This window comes from Aplidium turbinatum, chromosome 3 (assembly GCF_918807975.1).
Source record: "Aplidium turbinatum chromosome 3, kaAplTurb1.1, whole genome shotgun sequence".
NCBI classification, from domain to species: domain Eukaryota; kingdom Metazoa; phylum Chordata; class Ascidiacea; order Aplousobranchia; family Polyclinidae; genus Aplidium; species Aplidium turbinatum.
The window spans coordinates 36,882,284-36,897,947 of record NC_137474.1 but is presented as its reverse complement, the minus strand read 5'-3'; the positions used below and the strand labels follow the sequence as shown (position 1 = coordinate 36,897,947).

The following is a 15,664-nucleotide window of genomic DNA, read 5'->3' as shown; positions in this document are numbered from 1 at the left end:
TAAACGACATTTTAAAGACCATGCTCACACTTTCACAAAAAAATTATTCTTTTACCTACATACGTTTTATATTGATACAACGCTTGTAGACATTGTTGATTACCAACCGAGTTTAACTCGTTTGTTACTTGAAACAAATCGAAAGGAATGTCTAAAAGTGCTCCACTCCACACTCCAACGCTGTTCGTTCAGGAGCAACTCATGAGTGAACGAATACACAGACCCCTCCATTTTTACAAGCCGAAACTTAACGCTGTCAACCTCAGTGACCGGGTCTGTGTCAGTGGCAGGGCCTATGAGAGGGGGGTACTGAGGGTACGGCGTACCCTTGAGGGCCCAGGACTGTGATTGTTGGGAGGCCCGAAATTGCGATTTTTATACTTTACGCAAAAAAATGATGGTTAAACCACCCTAAACGACCAAATTCAAGCATAAAAGTTGTTATCCTTTAGTCCTGGGGGGCCCGTAATGTAGCAAAAGGGCCTGGAAAAGTAATTGAGTGCATTGCGCGCAAATTAGGGGCCCAAAGTGGTGATTTAATGCTTTACGTGCAAAAATGTTCCGTTTTAAAGCACCCAAAATTAAATCGTAAAAGTTGGTTTTTCTCCTGTTGGTTTTTCTCAGAGGCCCTGGTCAGTGGTTCAAGTCCTCCACACAGTGCAGCCTACTGTTTTAGTCCTATTTCTGGCAAATAATTTAACAACTTCGTTAAGGCTGACCATTCCTTGTTGAAAAAAGTTAAGGCTTGACCTGGAGATCGTGCCTGATTTGTCACATTTTGCAGATTTTTGTGATCATTGCTGTCTGACTGAAACTGTCTAAAAATTAGGTATTTTTTTCACTTTTTGCTGACTTTTAAAAATATAAAATATTTGTTGTCTTAAGGAAGCACTAGAAATGAGAAACATAAGTTAAACGTTCAGTCATTCTGTTTTCTTTTTGGTAACTTTCGCTGCGTAGGCCTATACCGTAATGATCTAAACACATGTAAAAGATTTTTCAAGAGTAAAATTCTACTTTCTGGCGAAACGTGTCCTCTTTTTATGCGATGAAAATATGGTAGACCTATGTTTAACAAGGCTTCGTAGTTTGACAACACTGAAGAAATGGCCGGTACACGTGTCAGCCATCTTGTTTGGCACAAAGTGTGCAAGCCATGGTGGGATTCCTCCTGCAGGGCGATTTTGAACTTGCCAGACTGATTTTGCAAACTACTTAGCTCCTGAACAATTCCCATAGCATTATGCATGGCTCTATTGCATATTTGCGTTGTCTAGCAAGTCAGAGTTTCCAAGCAAACAACTAAAAAGTTATGCAACAAAAACAAAAGAAAAACACAAAAGTATAAAAAATATAAAAATTAAATTTTTATCTCTACATTAGTGGGGGAGGGGGGTAATTTTGCATTAGTTACCCCCCACTCCAATTCGTGGGGGGTAATCACCCCCGCGGCGGCCCCCCTCTAACGGAGCCCATGGCTCTCAGCTTAGGCCGTATAGAGAGTTTTTGAAAACCATCATAAACAATAAAATTATGCAAAGCTTTTAAAACACCATGGCAAGAACAATACAGATAAAAATTGTCACACTTCATATTGTGCACAGTTTTCCATTTCGTGACCTTCAGTCTACTTTTTGTACGTTTTATCAGCTGTACAGTGTACAGTAGCCTATAAATATCTAGTGTCATAAAAGCAATGAAAACATAATATGGTGCCCAGGAAACACCAAAAATTCTGCCTTTCCAATTTTCTAATTTTTTGTAATTAATCTCAAAGCTGTCATTTTCATGCACAAAAATACAGTTTGTGCATAAAAATTTCTGTCCGAACACGCTTTATTTTATTGACCACCGAGCTTAGACTAATATGATTCCTTCTCTAGGATTCAACCCATGCGAAGACAATGGGAACGAAAGTTTCTGTCATTCACTGGCACAATCTACATGCAACAACAATACTGAAAACTTCACTTTGTCCGAACAAAATTCTGAGTTCCCAAATTGTGTGTGTCCTCTGGGATACTCGGGAGATGGACGTAATCCGTATGTTGTACCAGACGGGATAGGGTGTCAAAAGTTAAAGCCATGTCGAGTAGTAGAGGGGGTCGAAGAACCATGTTCTCCGGAAGCTTACTGCCTTACAGGAGACCATGCAAGCAAGCTAAACGGAACCTGTCATTGCCGGTATGAGACTTGTTACGGTATTTTATAATAAATTAGTCTATACTTTTGCATCTATCTTAGATAGTTAAAAACTAGCCTAAGCTATTGTAGGCTACAATGTAAAGTAGCCTGTAGAATATATCATTTTATGACATTGCGGCAAGGTTTGTAATTAGTTATCAAAACTGAAGTCCTAGTAGACACAGGTTGCTGTAGATTGTAGAACGATGTATAATTGTATGACAGGCAGCGTTTTTCTTGCACAGCCTACGTCTTCTGTAACTGCTGTGAGTGTTTAAGTGTTAAGACGGTAAGTGTTATGACGGCTGTAAGTGTTTAAAACAAGGTTGCGTAGCAAAATAAAATGTAGTGAAACCATTTACAATTCCTCAATTAGAAGTTTATTTCGTTAAAATGCAGCTAGGTTGCAAACTGAAATCAAAATGAAAATAAACAAAAAAGGAACTCGAGACAAACTTAAGACAATGCAGCAACAAAACAATCAGTAACTACGTAAGTTACAATGTAACTAAAAACAATAACACGTCATACCACTTTCGAGGTTCGCAACAATTTTTCTGCTTTGTGACCGAAATAGTGAGAGTGCCGGCACGAAGCTTGGTTCTTTGACATTTTGAGAGCACGTAGCTGTAACTAACTCGGTGATGACTGTAACTGACTCGGTAACAACTGTAACTGACTCGATGACAGCTGTAGCTGACTCTATGGCAGCTATAACTGACTCGATGACCACTGTAGCTGACTCGATGACCACTGTAACTGACTTGATGACGACTGTAGCTGACTCATTTGACAGCTGTAGCTGACTCCATGACCACTGTAGCTGACTCATTTGACAGCTGTAGCTGACTCCATGACCACTGTAGCTGACTTGATGACCATTGTAACTGACTCAATGATGGCTGTAGCTGACTCGATGATTGCTGTAGACTACTGTATTTCGATACTTTCGGTTGTCTTGGTGCTGCGTTTTATGATTCTCACTGTAATAGGGGAAGGTGGAGTGTGTTGTAACATGCCCAAAGATGTTTGAAAGTTGTCAGACCACTCTGACGTCAAGAGAAACAAACAAGAAAACACATGTTCCCAATGCCGCTGGTTAGGTAGATAAAATGTGATTTAGCAAGCAAAGCGAGCGACAAAATTGTGCAAGTATGGAAAAATATATATGCTTTTTCTCGTTATTTTAGGATAGGGCAGGCGACCAAGTGCTTCTCTAGATTCGTTCTGTGTATAAATAGACTTTTGGTTAGTGTTTTGTCAAATTAAATTTTCTTATAGAAACATAAAAACAGAGTGAAGGTTTTCATTTCTTTTTTTAACGTCGAATGAAATAACATTTTTAGATAGACATGCTTGTGGAAAACCAGGCAAACTCTCTATTGAAACTATTATCCAAAGTTTTAGGAAATTTATAATAACGTAGGTCTATTAATAAAAGATTATTTTTTTCAGGGGTGGCTTTACTGGAGATGGGATGGTTTCTGGTAGCGGATGTATGTCAATAAAAGAAAATGATGTTAGCGCCATTATTGGAGGCACTCTTGCAGCAGTAGTCTGCACTGTAGTTGCTTTGTTGTTGATGAGGAAATACAAAATCTACAAGAAAAGGTCAGCTACTTTTTGCTTACAAGTTTGGGAATAACTCAGACAGCCAAATAGTGTACTTACTCAAACATAGATTTTGCCAGCTGTGTATGATGTATTTGAAGCAAATCATGCACATTAGGTTACCATTAAAAACTTTACATTCAAATAAAAAACAAGAGGGTCATCAAAATATAGGCTACAATCAAACACTCTTTTTTTACGTCACAGATCCCATTTCATTTGTTTGATTTGAACCATTGTTTCGAAACAATCGTCCGCCTGTTAAGCGGTTGTAACTTTAGTGATGGTTAACTTGCTGAATCTTAAGTAGGCCTATATCATTTTTAAGTTTAATTCTGAAACAACTACTGTAGTTATATGAATCCCGGTTCTAACTTTTTGCACCATTTCTTTCGGAAAGGAATTTTTGCCAACTTTTTTTATAATTTTTTTTTCTATGTAGGCTAGCCATTGAAGGCTTTTTATCATTAGCAGTCCATGTCCAATTGTCCATTGTTAAGCAGTTCATGCTTTTTTAAGCCCTTTTTGTTTTACAGTAATCATCATCCTCATTTTGTTTTCACTTTTACAGAAGTGTAGATCGGCTCACTTCTGTTTACGTGACAGAAACTGGAAATGGCACAGGCTCACTGGTAATACCTAATCCCCATACATTGCTGCGTCTATTTAATTACACAAAACCAATGAATCCAGTGTTTCCAAAGCGATGGGAATTGGAACGGTCAGCTATAGAACAAGGAGGTATAAACTGCAGCTTTTTACTTTTTGTAAGTCCTTCATCCTGTAAGTTTTTTCGTCGATCATATTAGTTTTGAGAGCAATACGGATCATAATTAGCCTGTTTAATTTATACACTCGTGGATCTTCCGAAAAGCTTTTCCATTTCTAGTTTATTGTGACAGCGTATTTTTATTTCTGTGTTAACTGTGTTTCTGAGTTTTGTGCCTATTTATCTTTATGCATGCCCACAGCAACTATCGTATAGAGTAGTGTTTATTGTCTTGTGTGAAGGAAAAGCAAATAGCTAATGGGTATTTTCTAAATTGTTTTGATGTTTCAATGCATCATGTTAAACAGAGAAAAGCAGTTCTAGGAACAAGATCTTGCAAAGAATGCTATCTTGAATGCAAATTAACGACCGATTTCTCCTGCGCTTAAAACTAGACAACAACGCGACAAAATTTTGTCTAATCTACCGCTTTTTTGTTTTTTTTTACCGAGATTAGAGCAATTTGCATTACGTTTTTAGGCGAATATTTTTGTGCAATATTTGCGTTGCCTTACAATTTTTGTATTGCTAGATTAATTTAAACATAATGTTGACTAGGCATTGTACCACAAAACAGCTTATGCAGGCGTGAAAATTCTAAAAAATCATATAGTTTACATTAAAATCACATTGATTGGCGTGTTCTGATTTTGATTTTAGCTAACTTTATTGAAGATTTTACTTACAAAAAGCTTGTGGATATGATAGGATTTTAATCACATAGGTATTCACAAAACTGTCTGAAAGGTTGTCTTATTTTGTCAAGCAAACTTGCTAATCCTAATTAGGTTTAGGCTACATTTTTCGTTTGCGGTTCTTCAGCTATCTAAACACTTTGAAAAAATTCCATTGTTTGACGATGGTTGCAAAAATGTCAAAACTTTTCGCATTTGTCCCTGCTTTGCTGTTTTGTATGTAATGTCAACATCATATTTCAAACAGCTGTAAGGTCCTTTTTGTTGCTTTACAAGCTTTGTGTTTGCAATAATGATGAGAACATGCATTCTTTAATCAATTTTTGTACTAATATTGTCACAAAGTTTTGGTATTTCCTTTTAACAAAGCTGTGTCAGCAAGATAGAAAATATTTTTGAGATTTTTGACATCCTTAACAGCAGCGTTGGCATAAATTTGTGAAACCTCAAAAATATGCTTGGCTGCATGTTTTCAAAATGTTTGTGTATTTGAAACTTTCCCAATAAGGATACCAGGGCAGGGACATTTTAAAAGCATTTGCCTACATGACGTCAGTGTCACTCAAACTTTTTACGACAGCATGCCGGCAGAGACCTTATTTTTATTCGACCTACCGGTTACACATTTCAAACGAAAAAAAACTAACAATAACAGGTCCAACCTTGGTTTTGCAAGTGTACAATGAGCAAATTCACAAACAGTTTTTCACTAACATTTCACCAACGGGTTGTGGTTTTCGAGCTTTTTGAATCCTTAGCACTGCTTCATAGGATGCACGTATATTTTTACTCTCATAAATATGTCACTTTTATTTTTACTAGACTGTCTGTAGGCTACATGTGCTTTTGAGCAGTTTCAGATTGTTTCGTTTTTTTTTTTAATTTTTTTGATTAAGTTTTACATTTTTTATGTTTGAATATAAATGCTTCATTAGGTCTGTAGGTTTCATTGAATGCTATTTCGGCACACCAGCATCATTTGTTGCTATAAAGAAAAATTCTACACATGAGGTGTCATATTGTCGAACAAAACTTGAACGAATATTTTACAGACAACACTTTTGGCGCTTCCAATACAGTATCACTGTTGTCCGAATCAGAATCGAAATCAACTGGGTTTGAAAATTTGTCACTTATTTATGTGGGCTACATGTCCATTGTCCAATTGTCCATACGACCACGCTTAGCCATTTGAAACATTAATTTATATATCGCTTTGACAGTACAAGTATTCAGTAGCCTACGGAAGTTATGTCGAAAAAGAGAAACAACGAGAGGATGATGAAAAGCGCATTTCGATCAAGACAAAAACAATATCCAATAAATTGTTTTCACACTAATCGCGTATCGGTAGTCAAGTGCTTGCGTACCGGCACGTGGTACCTATACGTCACGTACATAGAGTCTGATGTTTTCTGTATTGACAAATAACTTCTTTTCTTTGTTGCTTTTTCGTCCAGTTGTCCTTTTGTGACTGATGTGTCAATCAATAGCCCCGATAGCTCAATTGGTTAGCGCGTCACTTCTGGAACGAAAAAACTTCAAGATCAAGTGGCGCTGGTTCGACTATCGGGGTGTGCGCTTGAGCAACGCACGTTAAGGGCTGCTCTCCATTCAGCGGCATCTAATGGATGGAATAATTCCTTGGCAACAAGACTTCAACAATCGGAAACTTCACTCTGTTAATCTCGGTGACCGGCCTGCGTCAGTGATCCAAAAGCCCTTACAAGTATGCGAAACAGCCAGGATTAAGCTCTGCAAGAAGCTTTCCCAGTCCGAGGATAAAGATTCAATCATTCAATCAATAGCCTACTTTTAAATTTTTTTTTTCTGTTTTTACTTTTGATTATTTTTGGATCGGGTATGCTTGTCTGTTACAAGCATGTCGACCTTATCCGCTATCTTCAGCTGGACCTAGCACCCACATGACTTACAATTAGGAGTAGACTAGCCTACATTTGTAATTTGTTGTACGGTACTTAAAAAGTTAAAACTGGCTTGTTTAAGGTGTAATTTGACCAAATGAGAGCAAAGTTTGTTAAAATTGGCTGCGCATTACCCCAATTGACTATACGGTACTTGTTACTATTTGTAGCTTTCTGAGGCTTCTGTGTAATGATTTAAAATGGCGCTAAAGGCACACGCAGGTTTTTTTAACCGCTTTACTACACATTTTTTGGACCTGGTTTTTTTTTTGCCTCATCTGGTTTTTTTTTAGCACACAATCTATGTTTATTGGAATTTTGTCGCTCGCATCCCTGATGCAAATGCCTTGCAGTTGACAGGGTTTTTGGGGCTGGCTTGTGAGTACGAGTGTTTTGGTTAATAGCCTAGCTGATAAGCTTAACTCCCAGTTACCAGGCTATCGGCCTAGCGCAACTACCGCATTGGTTACTATAACAGTTAGCCCAGTGAGTTCAGGCTATAAGTTTTACTCTTAAAGTCTTGTTTGTGTAGTGTGTAGTTCATACAGCCAATGACATTAAAATTGCATTATTGCTTACAAAAAGTGTTCAAAAGTCCTGATATTGGATCCAGGAACATTCTATTTGAAAAAGCATGATGTTTCTCTCAATCTTTTCAGTTTGTTTGTCCGCGGAAGCACCCTAACCCCATTAAAATGTTTGCGGAAACTCCGATCGACTTTAACCCTTTTAAAATGTTTGCGGAAACTGCGATCAGCTACTTTGGCAAACTCTTAGGATCATTACCGGAAATTTTAAAATGTTTGTGGAAAAACGGAAACTGTGATCACCAATGTTCTATTTTTTTGATTCTCTCGATCTTTTCAGTTTGTTTGTTTGTTTGTGGATACCGATACCCTAACCCTTTTAAAATGTTTGCGGAAACTGCGATCAGCGACTTTGGCAAACTCTTAGGATCATTACCGGAAATTTTAAAATGTTGCGGCAAAACGGAAACTGCGATCACCAATGTTCTACTTTTTTGTTTCTCTCGATCTTTTCAGTTTGTTTGTTTGCGGATAACGATACCCTAACCCTTTTAAAATGTTTGCGGAAACTGCGATCAGCGACTTCGGCTTTGTTCTATGTTTTTCTCTCAATCTTTTCAGTTTGTTTGTTTGCGGAAGCACTCTAACCCCTTTAAAATGTTTGCGAAAACTCTGATCGACCTTAGGGTTAACGCTTTTAAAATGTTTGCGGAAACTGCGATCAGCGACTTTGGCAAACTCTTAGGATCATTACCGGAAATTTTAAAATGTTTGCGGAAACTGCAGAAAAACGGAAACTACGATCAGCAATGTTCTTTTTCTTTTGTTTCTCTCGATCTTTTCAGTTTGTTTGTTTGTTTGCGGATATCGATACCCTAACCCTTTTGCGGAAACTGCGGAAACTGCGAAATGTTTGCGGAAACTGCGATCAGCAACTTCGGCTTTTTTAAATTTTTGCTCTCGATCTTTTCAAGATAGGAACTGATGGTACGAATTGTTCATGGTACGAATTAGGTTGCACCCATGCAAGGCTGGTTACCAATATTGACATTTAGTGAAGTTTTCTTTTGTTATTGTCTGTGAATTAATCTGTAGCTTCTGCGGCTTTTTCTTTAATTAATAATTTGTGCGCATTCTTGCAATCAGTATTTTGATGCACATAGGCTACACACGTAATTTTATATCTTTTTAGCGTTGTGCATCTGCTACATGCCACATTGCCACAGTGCGTTTGTGTGTCATGATTAAGTGCATTGCTTGGAGCATTTCAATTACACTGGGTTTTTATCTTAAACCAATGCTTTTAGCGTTGTATTTCATTATTATGATTTCTTTCAGTCAGTTCACTACGCTTTGTTTGCAGTTATATGGTACCGGTACCAAATTATATTTCTTCTGAATTAGCCTACTTTATTGGTACCGTACCAAAGACAAATTACAATGGTATTGATAAAATGTTTACTTCCCGTAGCCTATTTATTAATTAAAATCTATAAAATCTTATAAACTTCACTTTTAAAGCTGAAAAATTGATTTTGTGGTTGGTAAAACTTTTGTTGTAATTCCAATTGCCTCAGGAAATAGCACAGACATGCTATAGACAAGAAAAATTCTAAATGCTATTATGCAATCTCGTAACTTGTATGATGAGTTGAAGACAATGGAACAAGAAAATTTGAATGTTACAATCACACTAATATCATAGACGGTCTCTTCTAATTAATAGACATTATGAAAACATCTTTTTCTACTCAAACTTGGACTTTGCACAATGATGTGGTGGTTTCTTTTAGTCTCTCCAAACATGTCTCAGGAAATAGCACTGACATGCTACATACTAGAAAAATGCTAAATGCTATTATGCAATCTCGTAACTTGTACGATGAGTTGATGACAAGGAAACAAGAAAATTTGAATGTTACAATCACACTAATATCATACTCGGTCTCCTCTAATTATTAGAAATTAAGCAGACGTAACTCAGCAACAACACTACATTTAACATTATAAAAACAAAAAACAATAAGCGAACGTTTTCGTCTAGTCATATAGCCCTTTTCAAGCCTATAAGAAAAAATATTTATACAAAATGCTAAAGAAACATACCTTATTACTGCAAAAATATGGTCAAATCTAAACATTTGAGAGACTTCTTAACTTGTTCATACAAAATAATAACTGAAAAAATTATGCAACACAACAGGCCAAGTATTTGATAGGTAAAATTAATTGTTCAGAAAAGGACTCAAGCAGATTACGTAAGATGGACAGAACAGAAGCACAACACGAGATAGTGGCACAAACAAAGCAAAAGACGAAAAGCACAACACGTGACAATTCAATCAAAAACGGTTATAAGATAGGAGGCTCCGCCAGCAAATAACTGTCTGTTGAGCTCTAGGTTGAAATATTTGATGTTAATGATGCCTCGTGAATCTTAGTGTCGAACTCATACAAACACTTACGAACAATTTCGAACGACTCCAATGAGGGTTTATTGTTTGAACACGATTGGCAGCTTATAATAGGATCTTTAATTGCACTGTTTTTAATAAAATTAGCTAAATTCAAATGCTTCCTCCACTCTCGCAAATGCTTCTAGACTCAAATTTAAACTTTGCACAATGATGACGGTAGTTTCTTTTAGTCTCTCCAACTGTGGTGTTGCGATGACAAGCTAATGCAAACATATTTGTCACACAGAAATAATTGGTCGAGGAAATTTTGGAGTTGTCCATAAAGCAACCATCAATCTCAATGGTATTGAACAAACTGTTGCCGTGAAATCTCTCACAGGTGAGTACTGAGTAGGCCAATATTTGCTTCTCCTGCCAACTTGGCCTAAAGTAGCCCACTTACTAGATTGAGTTTCACTGAGTCATGATATCATAAACGTGTGTGTTTTGTCGCTTCTATCTTTTCTAGACCTCTGCTATGTTTGGCATGTAACTTATTGTTTTTTGTTATGATAGTCAGAAATAAAAACAAACTGAACTGATCAGCTTTAAGCCGAAGAAAATAGCAATATAAAACAACTATACTCTAACACCAGCACCACTCGACATTGCGTGTGACTGGGGAACTGTGTTCCGAAGGCCAGTGACAAAACGCTACTATCACAGCGAACCCACAGTAGGCTATCAGGATAAAACAAGCCGTTTGTATCTAAACTTGTGAAATAGCCTAATTCAGTTTCAACTCAAACTAAATTTGAACAAAAAGTATATGAATCACGTGTTTGTTTTTGATTAATATAGGCTATTTGTTTGTTGAATCGTTCCTTCATATCATTAGTTGGCTTACAATGCCTAGGAGAAACATTTTGTGTAATCTAGAAATGCGGTGCTATACAAATGATAGTATTTTTATTATCATAGGAATATACACAGAGCATCACATTGTTGACTTTCTTTCTGAAATCAACTTTCTTGTTACCCTTGGCACTCACGAGAATATTTTGAAATTGATTGGAGTGTGCACCGCCAGTGGTAGCACCGGTGATCTCCTATCTCCCCTGATGGTAACAGAATACGTGATATATGGCGACTTGTTGCACTTTCTGTGGGACTCAAGAGAGGTATTTTCAACTGCATTGTTGGTGATACTTGCAAATAAGTTATATTCAATTATTTACGTTTTTTGCTTATAGGCTATGCTTAGGCTATATAAGAAATATCAAAAAAGTGACTATTTGGTGGAGAGTTTGAGAAAACGCTGAAAGGTTTTGCTATATGTTTCTTTAAAAAAAAATTCATTTCAGTCATTTTTTTTAGAGTATGTTCTTACATGTTTTCAGGTTTCAAAAAGGGAGATCAATCCAATTTACAACTTTTCTGAAAATAGCTTATATAACATTGGCCGTCAGGTGGCTCACGGGCTTCATTTTCTATCCTATAAGCGCATTATTCACGGCGATGTAGCCGCACGTAATATGCTTGTGGGAGAGGTAAGTTTAAGTGTTTTTTATACGCTGCTTCCACGTAACGCACAAACAAAACCACATAACGCACAAATGTAACCACATAACGCAATTTTTTTAGTTGAGTTAAAGTGGAATTATTGTATGTTTTGAACCAGTAGCGTAGCCAGTAATTTTGAAAGGAGGAGTTTCAAGGGCCGGCGGGCGAAGCCCGACGGCTACCTCGCCAAAGACGAGGGTCTGGGGGGCCTCCCCCAGAAAATTTTGAAAAATTACTTTGGATTTGGTGCATTCTGAGAGCATTTTCAACAAAAATGTGGGTATAAATCCCCTAGTATAAATATTCCTGTAAAATGGTGCTGTCCGGTGGCATAGCAAAAAGATAAGATCATGTTTTCTTGGGAACTTTTCGGTAACTTAATAAAGCTAAGTCTCTATGTTTTTTTGTTGCTAATTCCCGGCTGAGATATTTGAATGTTTGGTATTGGCAAATCTCGCTCTTTTAATGGAGTTTCGTTTAAAATTAGGCAAATTTTGTTTTAGAGACATAGAGACTGAAAGCATCATTCTCAATATCGTGACGTCACATGCGTGCCAAAGGAGGGGTTGTAACCCCCAAACCCCTCCTCCCCTTTGGCTACGCCACTGTTTTGAACGTTGTCATTCTGTTTGCTTTTATTTTCCGTGTACTTTTGCATTATCAACAAAAAAAAAAAACGTCCTGTCTGAAAGTGCCGCCCCCCAGACGTGCCGCCCGGGGCGGTCCGCCCCCCCCTCCCCCCCCCCCCTAGCCACGCCACTGTGTCTTAAGTATCTTGCAAACCCAAGACGCTGTTTTACGATCATATTACGCCACTTGACTTTGCACAAACCATAGCAAAGGCCCTACTGGCAACTGTAATTTTTTGCTAGAGCTTTAGGTAGGCGGGGAGTGCAAGATGGGACTCTGTACTTTTGAATAGTATCAAGGCGCTCCATGTTGATTATTTAGAAAATTCATCTTTCAGTAAGGCACCATGCTTTAAGGCTCACGTGTTGTTGCTTGGGATTAGGGAACACAAAAGTGCCAACGTAGGCTATTCGAGGGAAGGAAATTCTGGCTAGGTCACTGCTACTGTATATCACAAAGAACGCGTCAAATGACGTTTTAACTGGTCACTCACCAATTTGACATTTTCTCCATAGGCCAATGCACAAAAATCTAACGTTGAAATAGATTAACGTTGAATTAAGGAATAACGTTGATTATTTGAAGTAGCCTAATTTAATATTATGGTTTTCCAAACACTCTTCTTAGATGATGCAAGCGACTGCGACTGTATTTTACCTAACAGAATATAACTAAGAGATTAAAGTAGTCTCTAATATAGCCTAGTCTGCAGTACAAGTAGGCAGGCTATCATTCATCGTATCATTGAATAATATTGTTTTGGTAGCCGGCATCCAGAACAAAAAATTGAGACGATTGATTGTCAGAAGAACAGCCATTACTTTTCAAATTTAACAAACACAAAAATATTATACTTTTATAGGATTTGACGATAAAAATATCCGACTTTGGTTTGGCAAACGACGTGTATCGTTATGGTATGATCCGGTGCGCCACCGAACGACGAGTTCCATTTAAATGGATTAGCCCAGAACGTATGCAAGGTGGGGGAGTCCCTATTACATGGCGCAGTGACGTGTAAGTTTTAATATTGAAGTTTTTGCAGTATAGGCTACCACAAAATAGTAAACTACTGCTTTACAACAAAAGAGGCCTTGTGTTGAAAAACGATAACCTGCAAAATTACAACGTGTAATGCAATTATTTACTTTAAGTAGCTTAGTGTGATGAGAACCGTGCCTTCTCATTTCCCGAAGCTCAGTAACTGAGTATGGGATAACCTACTTTAAATAGTCTAACACTCTGAAATCTAAACCAACGTTGTCTAAAAAGCTTTTCTGCTGCTTTTTGCAGAAGCAGAAAAATTTGCCTAATAGACACTTGACACTTGACCAAACGCTCGCCTGGATCCCCTACATGCCCAACCTATTCTATTTGAAAAAGCACCTTTTGACGATCCCGCAAAGGGTGAAACAGGCTGTAAAAGTTACTTTGATATTACAACAGTGATTCAATTTACTTGAATTAGCTCTGCTTGGCATTGAGCACTCTTTTGTGTTATTAATACCATAGGCCTATATCGTCAAACTTGATTGTTTAGGTGGTCGTTTGGAATTCTGCTTTATGAAATGGTAACGCTGGGGGCAACTCCATATCCTGGAATGGAACCATGCGTCATATTCCAAAAACTTCAAAGCGGTTATAGAATTCCTCAACCTTCATCATGCAATGATAACTTGTAAGTTAAAATGGTGCTTTAGAGACAGGCCTATATAATTGGTAAGCCTAGTAGCCAATCCCAGATGAAAATCAAGCATTACTTTGCCTAAAAGGCTACCGTAGCAAAAAGATATGATAGCTTTCCGCTATATTACAAACTAAGCTTGAAACTGTAGAATATCAATAATCTTGTCTTAACAAAACATCTTTTGGAAAAAATCTCACCACCTCTTAGCCATGTTTTTTTTTTACAGATATCAGATAATACTGGATTGCTGGAAGTGGAAGTCAATAGAAAGGCCTTCGTTTAACCACCTGAAAGAGAGATTAGATGCTGCAATCAAACTGCCTGATTCCGCAACACGCAATAAGCCAATAGAAGTGCAGGACCCAGTCAACTTTGCAATGTATGAAAGAGATATTGGAAGGCGTGATTCTATCACTATTTCAGAAAATGAACCGGATGAGCATCCAAGTATTGAAAGAAATCAAGTTACAAATCACTTTTCAAATGGTAATGGCAACTGTCCCAATGGCAATGGTAATCTCAGCAACGGTCATGCACAGACTGAAAACAGTCACTTCGGAAATACAACTGGCGATCTAGCTTTGAATGATTTATGTCATGGAGATATTGCTGTCAATCTAGAACCGAATGACTAAAGTAAGCTGTAGAAGTTATCAAATATGAGTTGTCAAAAAGATTTACAGGATGTGTGCGAATCGAGTGTTGGCACTATAGTCACTCACAAGTGCAGGCGCTGGAAAGAGGAACTACATTGTAGCTAAGGGACTTGACTGAAAACCATGGTTCAATCCTTTGTTGTATAGTAGCTTACACCGAAAAAAATGCACCATAAGATTGTGCCGAATCCTTCTTGCATAAATTCGTGCACCATTGGCCTAGCCTATGTCAGATTGTTCATGGGTTTAAATCTTAAACGGTAGCCTAAGTATTTTACTTGGGTATTTCTCTGTCAACCGAAGCCTTTTTTGTTGTCGAAAGAACATCAAATGATCTAGATTGGGCAAGAAGTCTTAACGTTCAACAAAAGATCGCTTGGTTTTTGAAAAGGCAAAGAGCACAGAGAATTAGTTTCACTTTTTATTGTTTTTGTTACGGTGCTCTGGAGAAATCTGTAACAATATTTTCCTGTTAGACTATAACATTATATTCCTCAAATGAAACTATCTTTCCTGCAACTACAAAAGGTGTTTATGAAAAGTTATTTGAATTTGTTAAAGAAATTCCAAAACGTTTTACTCATTTCTGTCATATTGCCTAACCGCTTTGGTAATCGTTCAGCTACAGGTCAAGGAAAGTATGGTAACCCTTAGGCTATAGTAGGTTTACTGTGATCAGAGTTGGATCAAATACGTAATTTCGGGTTCAACTGGGCTACATCACAATTATATCAATCAAACTTTTAATTACATTACCATAAAAGTAACCTACATTGTTCTAAAATTTTATAATTGCAATTGCTTCCAAAGTTCCAAATGCAATTGCAAGCTATAGCCTACTTGCAATTGCTTCCAAATGTAATTAATTTCACGAGTCGATTATAAAAGTTAAATATTTCAATATTTATGTTATCGATGATTTTTATAGTTTGCTGATATAAAAGACAGTTCCGTAGTGGAATTATTACATTTGATAAAGATTAGGTGGCGATAATTATCTGTAGGCTACCATTGAGTTCTT

At 37.3% G+C, this 15,664-nt stretch overlaps 1 protein-coding gene across 1 annotated transcript in view; it reads left to right on the top strand.

The window, feature by feature from the left end:
* Positions 1–14,622, top strand: part of LOC145766767 (uncharacterized) — a 35,815-nt gene extending 21,193 nt beyond the window's left edge. The window contains exons 9-17 of the mRNA XM_082578474.1: positions 1,884–2,184; positions 3,640–3,795; positions 4,367–4,536; positions 10,415–10,507; positions 11,089–11,288; positions 11,508–11,657; positions 13,163–13,317; positions 13,841–13,978; positions 14,214–14,622. Of these exons, the coding sequence (XP_082434600.1) occupies positions 1,884–2,184; positions 3,640–3,795; positions 4,367–4,536; positions 10,415–10,507; positions 11,089–11,288; positions 11,508–11,657; positions 13,163–13,317; positions 13,841–13,978; positions 14,214–14,622 (1,772 nt within the window). The remainder of the gene's footprint in view (positions 1–1,883; positions 2,185–3,639; positions 3,796–4,366; positions 4,537–10,414; positions 10,508–11,088; positions 11,289–11,507; positions 11,658–13,162; positions 13,318–13,840; positions 13,979–14,213) is intronic.
* The last annotated feature ends 1,042 nt before the right edge of the window (positions 14,623–15,664 follow it).